Source organism: Choristoneura fumiferana, chromosome 12, assembly GCF_025370935.1.
Source record: "Choristoneura fumiferana chromosome 12, NRCan_CFum_1, whole genome shotgun sequence".
Taxonomy (NCBI): Eukaryota; Metazoa; Arthropoda; class Insecta; order Lepidoptera; family Tortricidae; genus Choristoneura; species Choristoneura fumiferana.
This window is the reverse complement of record NC_133483.1, coordinates 11,668,368-11,687,817: the sequence shown is the minus strand read 5'-3', so window position 1 is coordinate 11,687,817 and position 19,450 is coordinate 11,668,368. Positions and strand designations below refer to the sequence as shown.

General features: G+C 36.8%; 1 protein-coding gene across 1 annotated transcript; it reads right to left on the bottom strand.

The window, feature by feature from the left end:
- Nucleotides 1-507: 507 nt before the first annotated feature.
- LOC141433343 (uncharacterized) lies at nt 508-14,088 on the bottom strand. The gene is made up of 8 exons (XM_074095337.1): nt 13,974-14,088; nt 9,626-9,736; nt 8,391-9,512; nt 8,141-8,281; nt 6,839-7,038; nt 6,038-6,123; nt 3,842-4,009; nt 508-2,324 (listed from the first exon to the last, which is right to left on the bottom strand). The coding sequence occupies exons 2-8, from the start codon at nt 9,734-9,736 to the stop codon at nt 2,119-2,121; spliced, it is 2,034 nt and encodes a 677-aa protein (XP_073951438.1). The 5' UTR covers nt 13,974-14,088; the 3' UTR covers nt 508-2,118.
- Nucleotides 14,089-19,450: the final 5,362 nt, after the last annotated feature.

Genomic DNA, 19,450 nt, shown 5'->3' with positions numbered 1-19,450 from the left:
AACTGTTTTAAGTTTATACTATCAGCTACTGTGGCCGTGTTGTCAAACACCCGAGCGCTTACGATTGCAATCACCATCTCTTTCTATGAAAGAAAGAAGTGGTGAAAACGATTGTGATTCCACGTGCGTTAGACAATTAAGGCCCTAGTTATTATGGAAAAGGTTGTACATAATAGTTATTTGTGCAACAAGTAAGCAAAGTTGTTTTTTGTTTCGAGTGTTGATTTTGAATCCCGAGTAACCGAAGGATTCTATGATTGAATCACGAGCATCAGCGAATGATTCTAGGTTAGAATCCTGAGAGCAGCAAGGGATTCAAACATACGAGATGCATAAAAGTTTGGTCTCGTGTGACACATACAATTTTTCACCTCAGCAGCGAGAACATAGTTTAAATGTAACATAAGAATAAAACCACATAAACCTACCCGTTTACAAAACAAACACAATTTTTAAATATAATCCGATTATTAAGAAACAAATATAATAATCACATTTAAAATCTTTGAAAATATTGTTGAAAAGCGGTAGATAGAGAGGTTTTGAATTCGAAACGAAAAAGAGTCCAGTAAGTAGGTACAATACATTTTTTTTAAAGATTTCCGTTACATAAACATAAATATATTTGTTAAAAATTCATTCAATTTGACAAATATTTATTCCAACTGTAGAGGCAGTATACGGAATTCTTTAACAAGAGAAGCTGCTTTCGTGCAACGAGGTTGCATACTTTATTAAAATCTCACTCTCACTGATTTCTCATAGCATTAAGCCTGCCTGTTTGAGGTGCTGAGGTGAAATAGTTATTTTTGCAACAAGAGAGCAAAGTTGTTTTTTGTTGCGAGTGTTGATTTTGAATCCCGAGTAAGCGAAGGATTCTATAATTGAATCACGAGCGTCAGTGAGTGATTCTAGGTTAGAATCCTAAGAACAGCAAGGGATTCATAATTATACACGAGATGCAAAAAAACTTTGCTCTCGTGTGACACATACAATTTTTCACCTCAGCAGCGAGAACATAATTTAAATGTAACATAAGAATAAAACTACATATACCTACCTGTTTACAAAACAAACACATTTTTTTTAAATAGAATCCGATTATTAAGAAACAAACATCATAATCACATTTAAAACCATAACAAAGTGTCCAGTAGGTATACAATACAAATCTCATACTCATTACATGCATTGTAATTTGATCTTGTACTAATGTCACAATTTTTTTTTAATACTGCAAAAAGCGTCATCTTGGGGTCATTAAAAAGGTTGGACAATAGACGTATAATTTATTATAAATGCTATTAAACCTTTAAATATGAATTTTACTAAGATTTATATTACATAAACATTAAATAGATTTGTTAAAAATTCATACAATTTAACAAATATTTATTCCAACTGTAGAGGCAGTATACGGAATTCTTTAAAAAAAGTTGTAATTAGCTCATAGCTATTATTTAAGTTATTTTTTTGGCTAAAGAGTCCATTAACCAAGTACGACGAAATCAGACGAGAACTGGGAGCCTCTATCAGGTGAGACCGAGTTTTTATTGCAACCTCTGAGTCCCCGGCTTGGGTTAAAAAAGTCCAAATTTCCTCTATCTGCTGAGTTTTGGCTGTTTTATTTTCTTTAAAAATAGCCTGGCGTCCGAACATTTATTATTGTGTGTTAAATACAATACTACATATAATTTTTTTTCCTTTAAAAAAAAAACATGCCATTTGGCATGACAAAATTGCATACTTTATTAAAAGATCGGGAAAATTTACATTTTGGAAATATTTCGTTGTCATGTAATTTATATTTTTAATACCAAAAATTTAATTTAAGATTGTAATCAACACATTTGATCCTATCTCTCGCTTTTTTCGTGTTGAAGTGAAATGACAGATCAAAGTAAAGTTCAAATATTTGGAATTTAGTGAGTAGACCCAACACTGTACCCAGCATTTAAAAAAAATAATTAAAAAGTTACTTTGTCCCACGGAGTGAGCAAAATGCGATTTTGCTCACTGATTTCTCATAGCAAAACCTGCCTGTTTGAGGTGCTGAGGTGAAAATATATTTTTCCTTTTCTAACATAGGAAGTTTGAAATAGACAAGCGACCGTTCATTTAAGCAGCTTGCTTATCATCAATGGCTGGCTCTGGAGCAGTACATCGCTTAAGGTGAGTCCTCATGTTAGAAGACTGTGTAAAGGCTAAATTGCAACGCGGGCAGGAGTAAGGCTTGGCACCGGTGTGGAAGTTGACGTGTGACTTTAGATGGTGCTTCTTGGTAAACGATTTGGGGCACATTGGACACTTGAATGGTTTTATTCCTGAAAACAGAACATAGTAAGTACTCGTTAGAACAGTAGGTATGGTACATTTAATATTCGAAGAATTTCCTCCATAATTGGAGAAGTTTCTGGGTCTGAATTGCATTAATCATAACAGGGAATTATGACGATCGTTTAAATCTACGTAATAACAGTCGTATGCGCTGGTGCTGTTTGAGCTAAATGTGACAATCTAAAAGAATTAAAACCAAAATTAGGCACACGTCTATATTTTAATGCAAACTAGAACTATTAAGAGAAGGTTGGTAGGTAGGTTTATTTATTTACTCTCGATATAGTAGGCGTACGCATATCTAATAAAGTTGAGATATAAGTTTTCACCAAGATAAAGAATGTAATATAGATCCCACCAAAAACATTCTGTAAAAAACTAGCCAAGTCTCGATGGAGCTGCTTGTTTATCTCTAAAAAGTAATGAAATCTAGACAAAGTCGTGCCAAGTCTAAGGTTCCTTACTGCGATTTCTTTATTATTATAGTTAATGTTGTGTGACTTAGCCGTTGACTTGTACCCACTCACGTATAAAGAATGTTGAGTCTTAAGTCTTATCCAGTAAATGTTGAGACTCAATACGCGGACAATATAAATAAGTCGCAGTAAGGAACCTTAGACTTGGCACGACTTTGTCTAGATTTCATTACTTTTTAGAGATAACCAAGCAGCTCCATCAAGACTTGGCTAGTTTTTTACAGAATGTTTTTTGGTGGAATTTCACTTCTTTTTGTAGAAAATTTGTAAAGGCGGTATTTCGATCTCTAATAGTCTGGTTGAACTCTTGTGTTTTCTAATCAGGGTCACCATGTACTCCAGATCTTCGATTATCCTAGTTTTTATAGTTTTCCTTTTATATAGCCATTAAACCCTAACTCTGTACCAAATTTCAGCTCTCTAAGTTTATGGGAAGTACTAGTTCTATTTTGATGATCATGAGTGAGTGAGTGTCATAAATGCGAAACTTTGCTTTCGCTTAACTTCGGAACTAAATGACCTACAGACTTGAAATTTTGGATTTTAAGTATGTGATTATAGCTTACTGGATGACGAAAATTTCTGCGTTCTGGTCTTATCCAGAGGTTTTCAAATAGGGGCCTGAAAATGCGGCGAAATGGTTCCAGTAAAGGATGGTACGGCAGTGTTTGCTTCGCGCTCGACTTGGCGGGGGCACTTCCGTGCCCCCAGATTAGGTAAAAGCGTCTGAAAATTCCTGGCTACACGTTTGCACCTAGGTTGTTTACCTGCGTGCAATGCAACCGCAAATGCAGCGTCATGTTGGAGCTTGAGTTGCTCCAGAAGCGTTCTTGAAAAACTACTGGCTACATGTTTGCGTACCCGTGTACAAACTCAGATGCAGCGTCATGTTGGAGCGGTCGGCGAAGCGTTTGTCGCAATGCGGGCAGGCGTAGGAACGCTAGATGAAGTAGGCGAGCTTGAGTTGCTCCAGAAGCGTTCTTGAAAAACTATAATACTGGCTACACGCTTGCGTCTAGTTTGCGTACCTGTGTGCAAGCGCAGATGCAGCGTCATGTTGGAGCGGTCGGCGAAGCGTTTGTCGCAGTGCGGGCAGGCGTAGGGCCGCTCGCCGGAGTGCGTGCGCTGGTGTTGCTTCAAAAGCATCTTGCGGGAGAATGCCTTGCCGCATTGAGGACACACGTGAGGTTTCACACCTATGACAAGATAATTTTCACTACTCACGCTCGTAAAGTTCGTGCTTATGCTGGATCTAGGCGACACAAAATGACTTTTTGTGCTCTAGTGCATAAAATAAAATCTTCGTCTAAGACCATGGCAATCAGGGGTAGGTAAACAGCCACAAGCAAAGAAGTTTCTATATTATATTTTCTTAATAATTTTTAATTTATATAACACTAAAAATCAATCAAATTAAACAAAATAGATAGTAAAACTAAAAAATTATAATTATATAATGATGCATGAACAATAAGAGGTACATAGTAAGTGAACAATTGTTTGCACTGTTGATATTTTATTTCCTCGCCTTCTATGTGAAAAGCAGTGTGTAAAACTCGAGCATTAAACCCATTTTCCTCTCGACCTGTCTATCCACCCTCGCCGTACCGGCTTGGGTGGCTATATGAACGTCTCGAGTAAAATGGTTTGTTTTATGCTCTCGTTGTGCAATCTACTATTGATGTTACAATTATCAAATCTTTGTACCCATCTTATTTTAAAAGCTAGTTTAATTTTTATTTATGTATGTATCTATGTATATGCGGGTCAAATCTTAAAAGCTAAATTTGAACCACTTCTAGTAGTCGGATTGTCTTAAAATTCGGCATACTTATATAAATTGCGTGACAATACAATAAGCTGGTAATGACATTCCGGTAGTCCAGTCAGAATGGTCTCCGCAGGACGGAACTCTTCAACGGTTAATGGCATCGACTTGAAATTTGGTATGCAAATGTAGTTTGGTTGACAATGCAAGTACAGTCAACAAAAAGAACAGTCAGCAAAAAAGATTTTATTAAAAGTGAATCTTACACCAAAAACTTATTTAACTTACTTCAAAAAAAGGATAAGGTAAGGGAGATAAGGGATTGTATTCGAATGTACTTATGTATGATTCCCTTGTTTTTATGCAGGTAGGTATGTTAACAGATTTTGCAGTCAATTGTGGAGCGTTTTGAAAAATCTTATTACTACTAACTACCTACTCCTGAGGTGGTCTATCATTCTGACCAGACCAGGCCACGATTTGACGGATCTCAAGGAATTCGAGGGAACTTTTCTAATAAGGCAAGAACCTATAGTTGAACCATAAATTAATTGTACCGAATAATCATAAATATGGATGCCTCATCGAGTACTACAAGGGCATAGGCCCTTAATCACCCCAAAGTTACGTAGTTTTCAAAGAACATAGGCATAAGAAATCGTAGAAACGAATCAAGGACCTCCTTGTTTATTAAAATCAGTCAATAAATAACGATCATTTTAATGTTAAAGTTACGAATCGAATCTAAGTGAATATAAAGGTAAATTTGAAATGCCATGCTAGTGGTGAAAGCGAAACGCGCTCAAATAGGTACAGCGCGCGCGCACGGGTGGGAAAAGTGCAATGATCTGAAGAACCAGGCCTAGAACGATTGTGCTAGATCTAGGTGAGGTACGTTTTGCTTAGTTTAGCTGCTACAGATCAAATATCACTTGTTCTGAGGGGCTGTTTCATAACCCATTGCTTAATTTTAATTCACGGATAAATGTGATGCCGTCTCCGTCTATTCGAACAAAACAAACAGAGACGGCATCCCATTAATGCGTCAAATAAATTTAAACAAAGTATGGTGAAACAGGGGGTAAATCAATTAATATTTTAATGTTTTATAAATACAAAGACTATTTTATAGATAAACCACAGTGTGGTCAAAAAAAATAATTGCATTTAACATTCGCTCCTATCTGTCCCAAACTACTTCTGAAAGGAAAAAAAGTAAACCATTCCATATACTTAGTAGGGTAGTAAAATCTTTGCTATTTTTCGTAATTCTGCAATTTGTTCCTTCAGATAAATCTGTGATTTCATATTTAATTCTACATACAAACGTCCCCTTCAAAGCGATGATCCTTGTCTTAAATACTCGCTTTAATTTACACAGGGATGATTGTCGTTTCTGAACGTGTCCAAATCAAATGTTGAATGTTTAAAAAAATTAACTTTTTTGAATACTTGCCTGTGTGGATCCGCACGTGCATGTTGTAAGCAACCCGTTGGTTGAAAGACTTTGGACACAGCGAGCATTTGTATTCTTTTCGGTTTCTGAAAATTATACAGGTCACTTCTAAGTAAAAGGAAAATTTTCACTCAACATCTTACAAAGCACGTGATCCTATCCCATCATGGACTCAACTTTTACATACAAAGAATAGTACCTATTTGTTTGTAAGTTGTAAGTGTTCCTTAGGTAGGTATTTAACTATTTATAAAGGGCTGACAGCTATCACTCTCAACGAATCGCCGTCGCCATCGCCATTCAACAAGGGAATGCTGCCAGCCTTTTGGGCACCATGCCGCGGGGGCTTTTCTAGATTTAATATACTTAGTTGCTATTAAGTTTTTAAGTTTGGTATTTAGTTAGTTAATAGTTAGGTCTAACTTATGGTTCATCATCCCAGCCTATATACGTCCCACTGCACACAGGCCTCCCCTCAGAATGAGAGGGCTTGGGCAGTAGTTCCCACACGGACCCAGTGCGGATTGGGAACTTCACACACACCATTGAATTGCTTCGCAGGCTTGTGCAGGTTTCCTCACGATGTTTTCCTTCACCGTAAAGCTCGTGGTAAATTTCAAATGTAATTCCGCACATGAATTTCGAAAAACTCAGAGGTGCGAGCCGGGGTTCGAACCCACGATATATAAAATTTAGATATGGCAAATCCAGAAGTCAAATACTTACTAAAGTTGTCTAAAAGTGAAAAGGTATTTGGATCAGAGTGTATGTAGGTATATTTTTTGCCAGAAAAGTCTGTACCTGTGTATTTTCATATGGCTGCTTAGGTATCCCCGATCGTTGAAACATTTCCCGCACACAGTACACGAGGCTGCAAACTCCTTAGTGCCTCGATGCACCGACATATGGTACTTGAAGTTCCGCAGCTGGGAAAACGTCTTGCTGCATTCACTGCATGCGTAGCGGCTCCGTGCACTGACTATTTCCGATGGTAGTAAAGCCTTAAATAAAATAATTGGCGAAATAAGAAGTTGACGGGGAAAACTTGACCATTTTAACACTTGAGAGAGAAAAGTCCTCGAGTGACGACCATGAACCGGAAGACGAAGCGTTGGCAGGCCTCCCACTCCGTGGACTGACGACATGCATCGTAGCGCTCATTGTAGCGTTCTAAGGGGGAGACTTTTGATCAGCAGAGCCCGTCTTTTTGCTGATGATGATGACGATGATGATGATGATGAGGTAGGAAAACTTTTTGGTCATGGCTTCCTCGGGTCAATTTACAAATAACCCCCTCTAGTTTTAATTTGAAGGAAACTTTGCTACCCCTTCCCCCGATGTGATGAGCCAAGTGAGTCTGTTTTTGTAAATACATCCCTGCCCACGAGTACCTATGTACATCCCACTGCTGAGCGCAAGCCTCCTCTCAAAATGAGGCTTGGGCCGTAGCTCTAACGCCGGCCTAGTGCGGATTGGTGCTGTTTTTCTACACCAAAAAGCAATTGACGTAGGTGTTGCTCAAGTATTTAAAATAGGCGTCAGTGTTTTACGCACTGTTTTCAGTACTTAATCAGCTTTCAAAGTATAGTTATAAGTACGTAACTTCGGGTTCTAAATTTTTAAATTTTACATTTTTGATTCAAATATTATTATAACCACCACCATCATCACGATCATCATCGTCATCGTCATTAGCCGGAAGACGTCCACTGCTCACCGATAAACAAAGGTCTCCCCCCTTGCAATCGCCACATGCAACCACGGGTTGCCCACAACTCTCACGATGTTGTCAGTCGATGGAAGGTCTGCCAACGCTTCGACTTCCTGCTCGTGGTCGCCACGCCACACGAGGACTTTTCTCCGCCACGGTTCTAATTCATATTCTTCAACTTACAAATTGTTCAGGTTATATCAGTAACTATATTTCTTCAGCGAATTTCCGAAATAAATATATAGTCAGACCAATCGAATAAATAGAGGTCGTGAACCTATTGCGTAGGCACTAGCTACTTGTTTTACAAAAAGTAGGTAAGTGGCCACTTAGCTCACTCAACTCCCAAAAATTTGAGTTTATTTACTACTATGTTGACATTAATATCTCACCTGATCATTTGCATATTCTTTGTCATCGCACGTAGTGGAACCGGTAAAATTGAAATTGTTGTGGAAACCTGTAGATTCCCGTGAAATTTCGTCCTTCACGCTAACAGATTGCTCAACTTGAATGTTGTTATTGTTATCATTCTGAAAGTTAATAAATTTTACTGAAAAACTAATAGGTACGTGCCAAATTATCTCAATTTTTTTTCAAAGTCAATCAATAGTAAAATCACTCAATAGTAAAATCACTTACGCTGACGCTCGTAATGTTGTTTTTTCTCCTAAAAGGCCTGAAGCAATTTGGTAAACGTGGGCACCAGGGATTTTCTAAAGCTTTATTTAAAATTGCTACTCTATTTTGACTAGTATCTGGAGTATTTTTTACATTAGAATTTACAATTATGTTTTTGCAATCGTTTTCTAAATTGGATATCGACGGGATTTTATCTACAATGAAATTATTACTAAGCATTGGAGAATATGTTAATGTTTGTGAAGGTTGATGCAAGATGCTTAAATCTAAATAGTTTGTTCGTTTGCAATCTTCACTTTGCTGTAGTATTTCAAAAGATGGTGCTTTAAGCCCTGGTTGATGTCTCTGCCAAACATCATTTAACATTTCGGGAGATAATTTTCTACGAAGTTCCGTTAAGATTGTGTTTTCTGGATTAGAATTGTATAATTGACTTCCTGACTTTACTTTACAAGGTGCAGGTCTGTCAGCGTTAACAATTTGTTTACTTGTTGGTAGGAACGCGTCGTCAGAACTAAGATATCCATTTGCATTTGCATTCGTCAAGAGAAGAGATGTCGAGGTTCGATAGCATTTGTTTGGTATTGCTGGCACGCCCGCGGCTCGACCGTTAGTGTTACCGTTTCGAGGATATGTCTCCATAAATGAACCACGTAGGAAATAGTCTCTTTGTCGGTCTCCATGCCACGAACGCAGATCTCCCAAACTGGGCCTAATCTGTTCATTCCAATTCTGACGCGAACCTTGCGCAAACTCCGAATAATCTGCCTCATCTTTTGAAATGCTTCGCGAATTATGATGTTGAAATAGTTTTTTAAAATTCACCAGTGTCTTATCATCGCTTTCTTCTCGCAAGATGAATATGTGATCATCTTCTGTGATGTACTTGCTTGTGTTGAAATCAATTTCTTGGATGTTATCGCTCAACTGCGTTAAATATTGACGATCAATAAATATTTGCATGGCTTTTATAATATCTAGGAACTTTTCTAACTTTTGTTTCGGCATTGTTACTTCTCCATTATAAATGTAATAAAGCACCGCCGACATGGCTTCTAGGTCGAAGTCGGGCAAGACAATTAGCGTCGGCGTTTCCTCTATGGGACATGAAAGCAGCAAGCGCTGAAAGAAAATCGAAGCTAATTAGTTTTAATGGGCGCTGAAGATAAATAACGTTAATGTGTATGTTATTATGAGGCTTTAGAGATAGGTGTACTAAATAGTGAGTTCTTTACCCTGAGAAAGGAGCTAACGCTGGCGAGAACTGCGCGATGTGCGCCGAACGCACGCCCACCGCAGAGAAGTCGCACGTCGCACCATTCCTCGCGCGACAGCCATTCACACATCTGTACGATGCAAATAAATGCAATATTCATAACTTGCGTTTTACACCGGTACTTTACCTCCACACAGAACCGCAATTATTAACTACATGTCAAAGGTCAATAGTTCTTTACAGCCCTCTTAGAACTCCTGAGCGTTTAAAACCAAACGCGCCTATTACAGAAACGATGCAACTTGTAGGAAGCGTAATTAAACTCACGAATGTTCATTTTAGAAAATAAGCATGGTCCGTTATCTCCGCAGTAATGACAATAACTAATAATCTACTTAATGGTGGCCGTGTCAGTAATTTCCGCGTATTTTGTAAGGCACGACGATCCCGTGGCGCGTTCAACTCGGACGTGGGCAAACATGCTATGTTTGTGGCACACTTTTAATTCTCTGATCGACGTGCAAATAGAAGCCTCCGCTAGTCGCGGCCTATGGCAGTGCAAGTGAGCATACACGCACGCGGTCGCACGCCACTTCGGTGAAGAAAAATTAACAGAACACATATGACCAGGTCAATGTTTTTAAAGTAGCTCCACCCGTGAAAGTGTACATAGATACTGGTCAAACGAGGGAAAATTTTGTGCGATTTGTCGTTTACCAATCTATTCATTGTGTACTCACTGGAGGACATATAAAAATAGTTTCATTTATAGTGCAATTAAATCGTTGGTTCCGTTTGTGGGTGCGCTCTATGTACATATCTCCTTAGTATTAATTTGTGGTTGCTAATAGAAAATATTCAATTCTATGGGGCTTAATCTGTTTGCTAACAAAAAACACTGCCCACCTGCATACTCATTTATTAAATTACATAATAGCAAAACCAAGCATTATCCTCTATTATATAATCACAGTCGTAGAAGGTGCTACGCGTCTACTACTGATGCCAAGCGTTGCCGCGTTAGACGTCACTCGTCGTCATATAGTATGTTAACCATACTAGTGTGTTTGTGTGTTTGTATGTTTGTCCGTCTTTCACGTCGAAGCAGAGCGACAGATTGACGTGCTTTTTGGCATAGAGATAGTTTATGGGCCAGAGAGTGACATAGGCTACTTTTTATCCCGGTAAAATTCAGTTCCCGAGGAAACAACGCGCGATATAACCGAATTCCACGCGGGCGAAGCCGCGGGCAAAATCTAGTATATAATATAATGAACGTATTCATTAGAAAATTATGCTATAAATCTTCTTATATCTTGGAAACTGAAACTGAAACCGTTTAGAAAATGTAACTGGGTGACATTAAACGGACTGTCTTAATCTGATGGAGCTAGACTTGAAATATAGCAGCCATATAAGAGCTAGCTATTTTTCCACGGGCGCGAGCCGTGAGATAAAGCTAGTACCAATTATGTTTGCATGGTTTACTTAATAACTAGCAAACTTGTCTTGCAACCATCGAACTATAAGACTAAACATCTTATAGAAATCTGATAAACGTTTTGACTTTGACCACTGGTCTTACAACAGCATCTAACAAGACGAATTGAGCTGCAAGAACTTTCAACCCTGTAACTTAATCTCACAAGCTCTTATAAGATTACTTTGTGTGACTCTTAACAGAACATTATTTACCATAAGGCTTTAAAACGCAGCTTTGAATAGGTAAGTACTTTATAATTTGGTTTATAAACTTATAAAAATAGCTCCTTCGCGGTTATGTATGTATGTATGTAAACTCTTTATTGTACAAAAGAAAAGAAACAAAAACAAAATTGACAAACTTTGAGATACTTGTACATAAGCGGACTTATCCCTTTAAGGGATCTCTACCAGTCAACCAATATATAGTTACATGCTTATATAAAATAAAGGAATGTCCTCAAATGTTTAAGGAGAAGGTGTAGGTACCTAAGTCACATCCTTCTCAAGCCCTCCCTGAAAGATCCTACGGTGGGAGAATTATTATTCACAAGCGTTATTATTCGCATTCTGAGTAAAAATAGAAAGTCAAAGTCAGACTTGAACAGGTATTACCTATTAACGATTATTTACACTGAAATTTAGTTTCCGAGTTAAATCTTTAGGTACCTATCAATGTATTGCTGGCGTTTAACCGTGAAGCGTACGTTATATGCGATTAATGTTTAAATTAGTGACATGCGTCGTTCTTAACATAAACGATTAAGTTTTGTGTCAATTAACACACTGCTTAGCAATGAAATAAGTTGAAACAAAATATTATACTTGTTGTAAATGCTAAATCCGTAGCAGAAATCGGCACCATGGGAGGAGGCTGTCAAATGCAAGTAGGAAGGTACATTTTAATTTGATGGCAATGGTTTCATAAGTTCATAGAAACAGAATTATGTTAGCGTCGATAAAAGTTACATAAGTGGTTAAGGTGGTACTCTTTTAGTGTAATTTTCTTTAACGTCCGATTAAACTAAACGTTCAGGTTTCAGTGATTTTTGGCGTTAAATTGATGGGTAGGTATTGTTTCGGAAATTAAGATTGAAACGGAAACTAGATTAGTCGTGACTGAATTTGTTATTCTATATGAACAGAATAGCTATTAGGTTCACCCACTTTTAGTAATATATCGAATAATAGCTTCCTTCTTAGGTGTGGGTAAATAGCTGGTTACAAAAATCACCACTTGTCGATTGACGTAAAACCAGTTGGTTTTTCAGTAGGTAGGTACATACGTCTCCAGTTACTGTAAAATTTTACGTGAAATAACGTCCACCTCTATTTCTTCTATAAGTATGAACACGAACAAATTCTAATACTTATAAGAACTAAAATATATGAAATATAATAATAATAATAATATATAAATCTCCATGTATATAGCTGGGTTTTCTGTACTGCTTTCTTTGTATTGTATATGCAACGTAAAAAAAAACTGAAACGGAAACCAAAATTCGATTTCAATTTCGATTGCAATACCTACTAATTTCAGTTGGACGCACTGTGTATTGTATACTCTACTTAGATCACTGTTTAGTCGCGTCAACGAACTTTAATCAATGATATTACATATAAACAGGGAACTATGAAATATCATTGACTTTAATACTCAAAGTTCCTACCCTTATGTCCACATGAAACCGTAAGTACCGACAAATTGGGGTTACATCAAAAGCAGGGGCTACTTTGGTAAACAGTTTTACGCCATGTCCTTATTTTCTTAGACCATCTGAGGCAGTGAAATAACTACCTTCATAAATTACCTAACTTTTTACTTTACCATTTTAAATCTATCAAAAATTTTCTAAAGTAACCCCAGTTTACGGTATGGTTTCTTATTCTGCGTGAGAGGTAAAAGTGTGAAAAAGAAAAGTAAAAGTGGAAAATTGTGTTATGGCAAGTTACAAACCATGATAATATTAATTGACGTAAAATTGATTCAAAACAAATCAACTTGTTTGTTTAAAATCGTATATCGTAATCGAAATCGTCATATCGTAGCTGTTTTTAAAAAAATCTTCAATGGAACCAGACGCTTTTAATGTAAGCAAAAGATTGGAGCGAAGTTAGAGCGCTGGGTAAGACTGAATCGCATAACCACACCATTATACCATAGTGGAACGTTAAAAAAGAAATGAAAAAATAAAGATCTATACTTAATTAAAAATGCTTCCAATTTCCAACCTACCTGTCCCTAAAACTACGTTTGTCGAAGCCGGTGCGTATCGCTAATTATATTAAGTATTAAGTACGTAAATTTATATGTAAGCCTTCCTTATAAAATATCTGCATAATGGTCAAAACCACATGAAAATCCGTTGTGTACATCACATACATTCAGACAGACGTAATGTGTACTGTGTAAAGACTATATTTTGCCTAAAACCTTGATCGCTCGAAGGTTTCATTTATAGATAGCAGGCTGTTGTCTGTTGCCCGCGGCTTTGTCTGCGAAGGATTCGTTTAACAATTTTTTTCGGGCTAAAAAGTAGGTATTTTATTATTTATTGTAGTCTTCTAATATCAATCATGTATGCAAATTTCCATGGTTATCGTTTCAGTATAGTTAAGGCATGAAAGCGGAACCAAAAACATTTGTATGTTCGGTTGTGTTTGTACAGAATTTCGCATTCATAAGTAAAGAAAAGAACCTAAGAAAAGATGAACATCAAAATAAATTATTTTTACAAAAATAGCTCGGGGCTTCGCGATAGTTTAGTGTAAAATTGACATAAATAGTCACTTACGATTATACTAAAGGTATATTTATAATATAATATTTGTTCTATTTAGTACTTATAAAAATAGATCATTAGTATAAAATAGTCACTTACGATTGTCAAAATCCTCAACTCAACCAAGTATTCATAACAACAAAGGCACAGAAAAAGAAACTTTTTTTTTCCCGCGTAAACGATTCACCGGGACACGCGCAGATCGACCCAGACGCCAAACTGATGTGTGTGCGCAAGCGCAGTGCGTACTGCCTTCACCATTAATGGCACCTGTTTGTGAACAAACAATTCTTTTTGGCACCTCGATGCATACATTAACGAATTGATTAGGATGAGTAACTAGATTCACGTATATACTTAAGAAAGAAGCTAGGTACTGTGCGATTGATCCACTTAGAGACATTACTAAACTGCAAATGGATCCTGAAGGGCGATTTTATAAATCGCCGTTGAACGGCTCGCGACACGCTTCGATCATTGCGTCACAATAAGAGAGCAAAATATATGAGTTTTTCTATGTTTAAATAATATTTGATATTTATATTTAAATGATAGAAATTTAAAAAAATACAGTACAATTCGACGGTCCCCGCGAATAAACGTGTAATATCAAAACAAATAAAAAACCGGCCAAGAGCGCGTCGGACACGCCCATTACGAAAAAATGAAATAATGTTTTTCTAAGGGTTTCGTATTTTATACGGAATCTTCCAAGTTTATGTATATTTTATACCTTAGGCTGCTATTTACTCTTAAACTACTAATAATTCTCGAGCAAACTTAGCCGTTATAGTTTTCCTTGAAAGTTTGATATATTTACTACCATCCTGAATTTTTTCAAATTTTTCCACCTACCGGTTTAGATTTTAGAGGGGGGGACGCTCGATTTTCATGAAAATTTGCACTTTAAAGTTGAATATTTCGCAAACACATCAATGAATCGAAAAGTCGTCTTAGCAAATCCTTAATGGTTTTAAAAGACCTATCCAACGATACCCCACGCTACGCGTTTGGATGAGAAAAAAAAATCACCCCCACTTTACGTCTATGGCAGGTAGGTACCCTAAAAACATTTTTTTTTTAATTTTGTAGTGTATCATTTTGTCGGCATAGTTTACATATACGAGTATATTGGTGCGAAATTACAGCTTTCTAGCATGATAATCCCTGAGCAAAGCCGCGGACGGACGTGCAGACAAACAGACATGGCGAAACTGTAAAGGTTCCGTTTTTGCCATTTTGGCTCCGGAACCCTAAATACGGAAAAACTGTATGGAAAAAGTACTTAGTTTTTAAGTTCTACTCGTAGCAACTTAACGAGCAGTTATTCATATTATCTTCATTTCTTCCGTTAGTGAAAACACCAACAATTTTAGAGTTGGAACCCTTATAATTTCGCCATGTCTGTCTGTCTGTCTGTCCGTCCGTCGGTCCGGCTTTGCTCAGAGGCTATCAGTGCTAGAAAGCTTTAATTTTTCACGGCAATAGCTCTTCATCTAATGGATTAAGTTTGAAACATTTACAATGCCTCGAACGAAATTTTAATTTTGTGAATTAACCAGTAAAAAATACCATTTTTTATTCTTGTGAAAAAGTATTTGTACTTTTATTCCAAAGATGTTTTACACTATTCATGTTACAGCGGCAAAAGGTCGAAAATTTATCACTCCGTTACACTAATGTTCAAATAGGAAATTCGTTTTGATGTTTTTGTTAATAAACGCTTGCATGTTCTTGTGAATTTTTGATATCACCTATTTTGCTATCAAACTGTTACAGTTTTTTATTCCTGCTAGTTATAGGTGCAAAAATAAATACACACTAACACTTGGAAACTCAAAAGAACATAGGCTATTACACAAGCAAATTGATTCGCGTGCATATTTCGTGAGACAATACAAAAACGTGCAATAAAATAAATGACTCGAATAAACGGGTAAAGTAGTTTTACACAAATTCCAAGATACTCCGCACCGATGATATACGTTTGTTATTGTTTAAAACAGACGAGATCTATGTGTAACATAGGTATATTATTTTATTCATGTGAATTTTATATTTCTTTTTCCCTAGAAAAAACATTTACATTGCCTTAAAATACCTTATTTACTATTATATTTACCTAAAAAAATACAAATGGTCCGTTATAGCTAAAAGAACATAATTAAACAATAAAAAAAATCGTGTAAAAGCCATTAAGTACACATTTGTTCGCGGGGCCGTCGAATTATTGAATCGTCGAATTGTCTTAAAGTTAGTTAAAGAAAAATATTATGAAATGTAAGTACCTAATGTTAGTTTTTTTTTTTTTATACGACTGGATGGCAAACGAGCAAGTGGGTCTCCTGATGGTAAGAGATCACCACCGCCCATAAACATCTGCAAACCAGGGGAATTGCAGATGCGTTGCCAACCTAGAGGCCTAAGATGGGATACCTCAAGTGCCAGTAATTTCACCGGCTGTCTTACTCTCCACGCCGAAACACAACAGTGCAAGCACTGCTGCTTCACGGCAGGATTAGCGAGCAAGATGGTGGTAGCAATCCGGGCGGACCTTGCACAAGGTCCTACCACCTGCATAGTGTATGTAATATTATATTAAATGCCTAAAAATTGGAATAGTCTCTAAACTAAAAAAATAATATTATGAAACTTTGGTCAATGAATGAACATGTCAGTTCCAAACAGATAAAAATTATAAAAAAAGTATAAAAATAATATAACATAACAACCACGCGATGTAAATGACTAAAAACTCGAACCAAAGAGAGACACGACATGTCCACCAAAATATACCACCGGAACCCCTGCCACAGAGCGCCAAAACTGCACACAGATATAAGATACTCTATGATGATGAGGATATAAGATACTCTATGAGATGCGGGTTCGAATCCCGGCTAGATCAGATTCAGCCTATGCAACGTATTAATTAAATACCTAACTGCAAATCTCAGACAACAACAATAATCAATTTAAACTAAATAATTTTAAAAAATATTCGTGTGTTATGTAGTCAGTAAATCTACATACTTGATTTCTAGCTCTACAACTCATAACTTGTGTTTGTCAATGGCGCTTCGCCGATTTTAGAAGAAAGACGTGATGCAACCTCACTAAAACATCTGATTGGTGCATGTTGCATTCGTAACTTTTAGACTGGGCACAGTAAAAAAGGGATTTAAAAACACAGACACAATCTGTTTTTTAACCACGTAAGTCCTGACTTTTTTTATCATCTATAGACAGGCGGTAGCGTGGCAAGCCAAGTTCAAGCTAGCGAGCAGCACCGTGTGTTATTTTACCCGAACCATTTGGTGCCACTTTTGACCCCCTCATAACTCAAAAACTATTTCACATAAACATGTCAAATTTGGCTCATTTATTGAGACTTATGAGATACACATGTGCTCACAATTTCATAAACACACCTCAAACGGTTATTTATATAATAACATCCAAAAATCGAAATTTTTATCACTGACTCGCCTATAGATCAAAACTCTAACTCAGTTCCAGATGACCTAGAAAGTTTAAATTAGGCATCCAGATAGGTAGTTGGGTTAATACAAAGGAATAAATCAGAAACTATATTTTTTATCATTTTATTATTATTTGTACAAAAAGTAATGATATCCCATCAAAACGTGAATGTGAAATAGAGCCAAGTTCAACAATATTATGATATGTCTTGATTGTTGACTTAAACCACAAAAGAAGTGAGATCTAAATGGGCGCCAAGTTCAATGGTCAGTCCTGAAATTTATTTATAACAATATAAAATATTTTATAACAACTTAACTCCGTGAGTAGCTTTCCTTATCAACAATTAGGTCATTTTGATGCGTTTTCTGTGAGTAATCTTTCGTATTATTATTGTTAAATTGCTATATTATTATTATTGTTATATATTGTTGTGTTGTTGTCATATTAATAATGGTAAAGAAAACTAGGTATCGATAGATTAAGTATTAAGACCAGCTTTTAAGTAAGTAGGTAGATACCTACTACAGTTAAAAGTAGCGTAACTCCTTAGTACTTTGTCACAGTAGGGACTGGGACTCTTCCTAATTAGTGGCAGTGACATGGCGTTCAGCACTATAGGGTTTGACCGTAGCTGCGTAGGTACCTATCAGTGGCGTGTAGTAAACATTTTCGTTATACCACCCGGCGAGTAAACGAAGCGCGAGTTCGATAAATACCTACTGGATTCCGATACCGTGTACCTTTGCCATATTTGCCACACTGACGTTACATTTTTTTTTTAATGTTAAGGCAAACCGGTGGGAATCAAGTTTCTGAGGAGCCAAGCCACACCAATGCTGCACTGAAGCACGCAGCAGCTCTGCTTTAAGAAGCACGCACAACTAGTATGTTACCGACGATAGTTCTCACAATAAAAACCCTACAATCGAGATATGGACTAACTAATGCTTTCATTAAGTGCTCACTAACAGCTTTTAACCACTTACAGTGAAAATTAAGCTAACATTGTAATTAAATCGCTCGGTTGTAATTACTTAGATATAATCTAAACGTGTCCAAACACACTTTATAACGTGTCCTGGACGTGACTCTAGGAACAAGTGGATATTGTGATATTAACCTCACTAACCGCTCACGGAAAATTATTACTGTTTCTGTTTTGTACCTACTAGCTTTTGCCTATGATTTCATTCCGCTGAACCTTAGACTTTACCCCTAGCGCCACTGCGTACTGCAGATAGTCGAATTAAATAATCTAGTCAAATAAGAGATTAAAAAGTAAAATTAATTATTCACGAACATTAATACAATCTACGGCTCTTCAAGGCTAGAGTGGATATAGGCTGTTACTGAACCAGTGAGATACACCTTTGGCCTCATCTGCACTTAACATCAGGTGAGATAGGAGTCAATCAGTCACGGTCAATATTATATAAAAAATACATTTAAAAAAACCGGCCAAGAGCGTGCCGGACACGCCCACAATAGGGTTCCGTAGCCATTACGAAAAAATTAAGTAATATTTTTCTAAGGATTTCGTATTTTATACGGAATCTTCCAAGTTTAGGTATATTTTATACCTTAGGCTGCTATTTACTCTTAAACTACTAATAATTCTCAAGCAAACTTAGCCGTTATAGTTTTAATTGAAAGTTTGATATACTTGCTACCATCCTCAATTTTTTCAAATTTTTCCGCCCACCAGTTTAGATTTTAGAGGGGGGGGGAAGCTCGATTTTAATGAAAATTTGCACTTTAAAGTTGAATATTTTGCAAACAAATAACTGAGTTGAACACCCCCACTTTACGTCTATGGGAGGTACCGTAAAAATTATTATTTTTTGTTTTAATTGTACCATTTTGTCTGCATAGATTACCTATATATCCGTGCAAAATTACAGCTTTCTAGCATTGATAGTCCCTGAGCAAAGCTGCGGACGGACAGACAGACAGACAGACATGGCGAAACTATAAGGGTTCCGTTTTTGCCATTTTGGCTCCGGAACCCTAAAAGCAGGATGGTACTAAGTATATCATCAAATTTACACGGAAAATTTTAATGGCTAAGATTGCTTGAGAATTATTAGTAC

Coding starts and splice junctions, on each gene's coding strand:
- LOC141433343 (XM_074095337.1), bottom strand. CDS start 9,736: ATGTGTGAATGGCTGTCGCGCGAGGAATGGTGCGACGTGCGACTTCTC. Junction 7,039..8,140: donor AAGAATATGCAAATGATCAG/GTGAGATATTAA, acceptor ATTTTATTTAAG/GCTTTACTACCATCGGAAAT. Junction 6,124..6,838: donor AGCCATATGAAAATACACAG/GTACAGACTTTT, acceptor TATAATTTTCAG/AAACCGAAAAGAATACAAAT.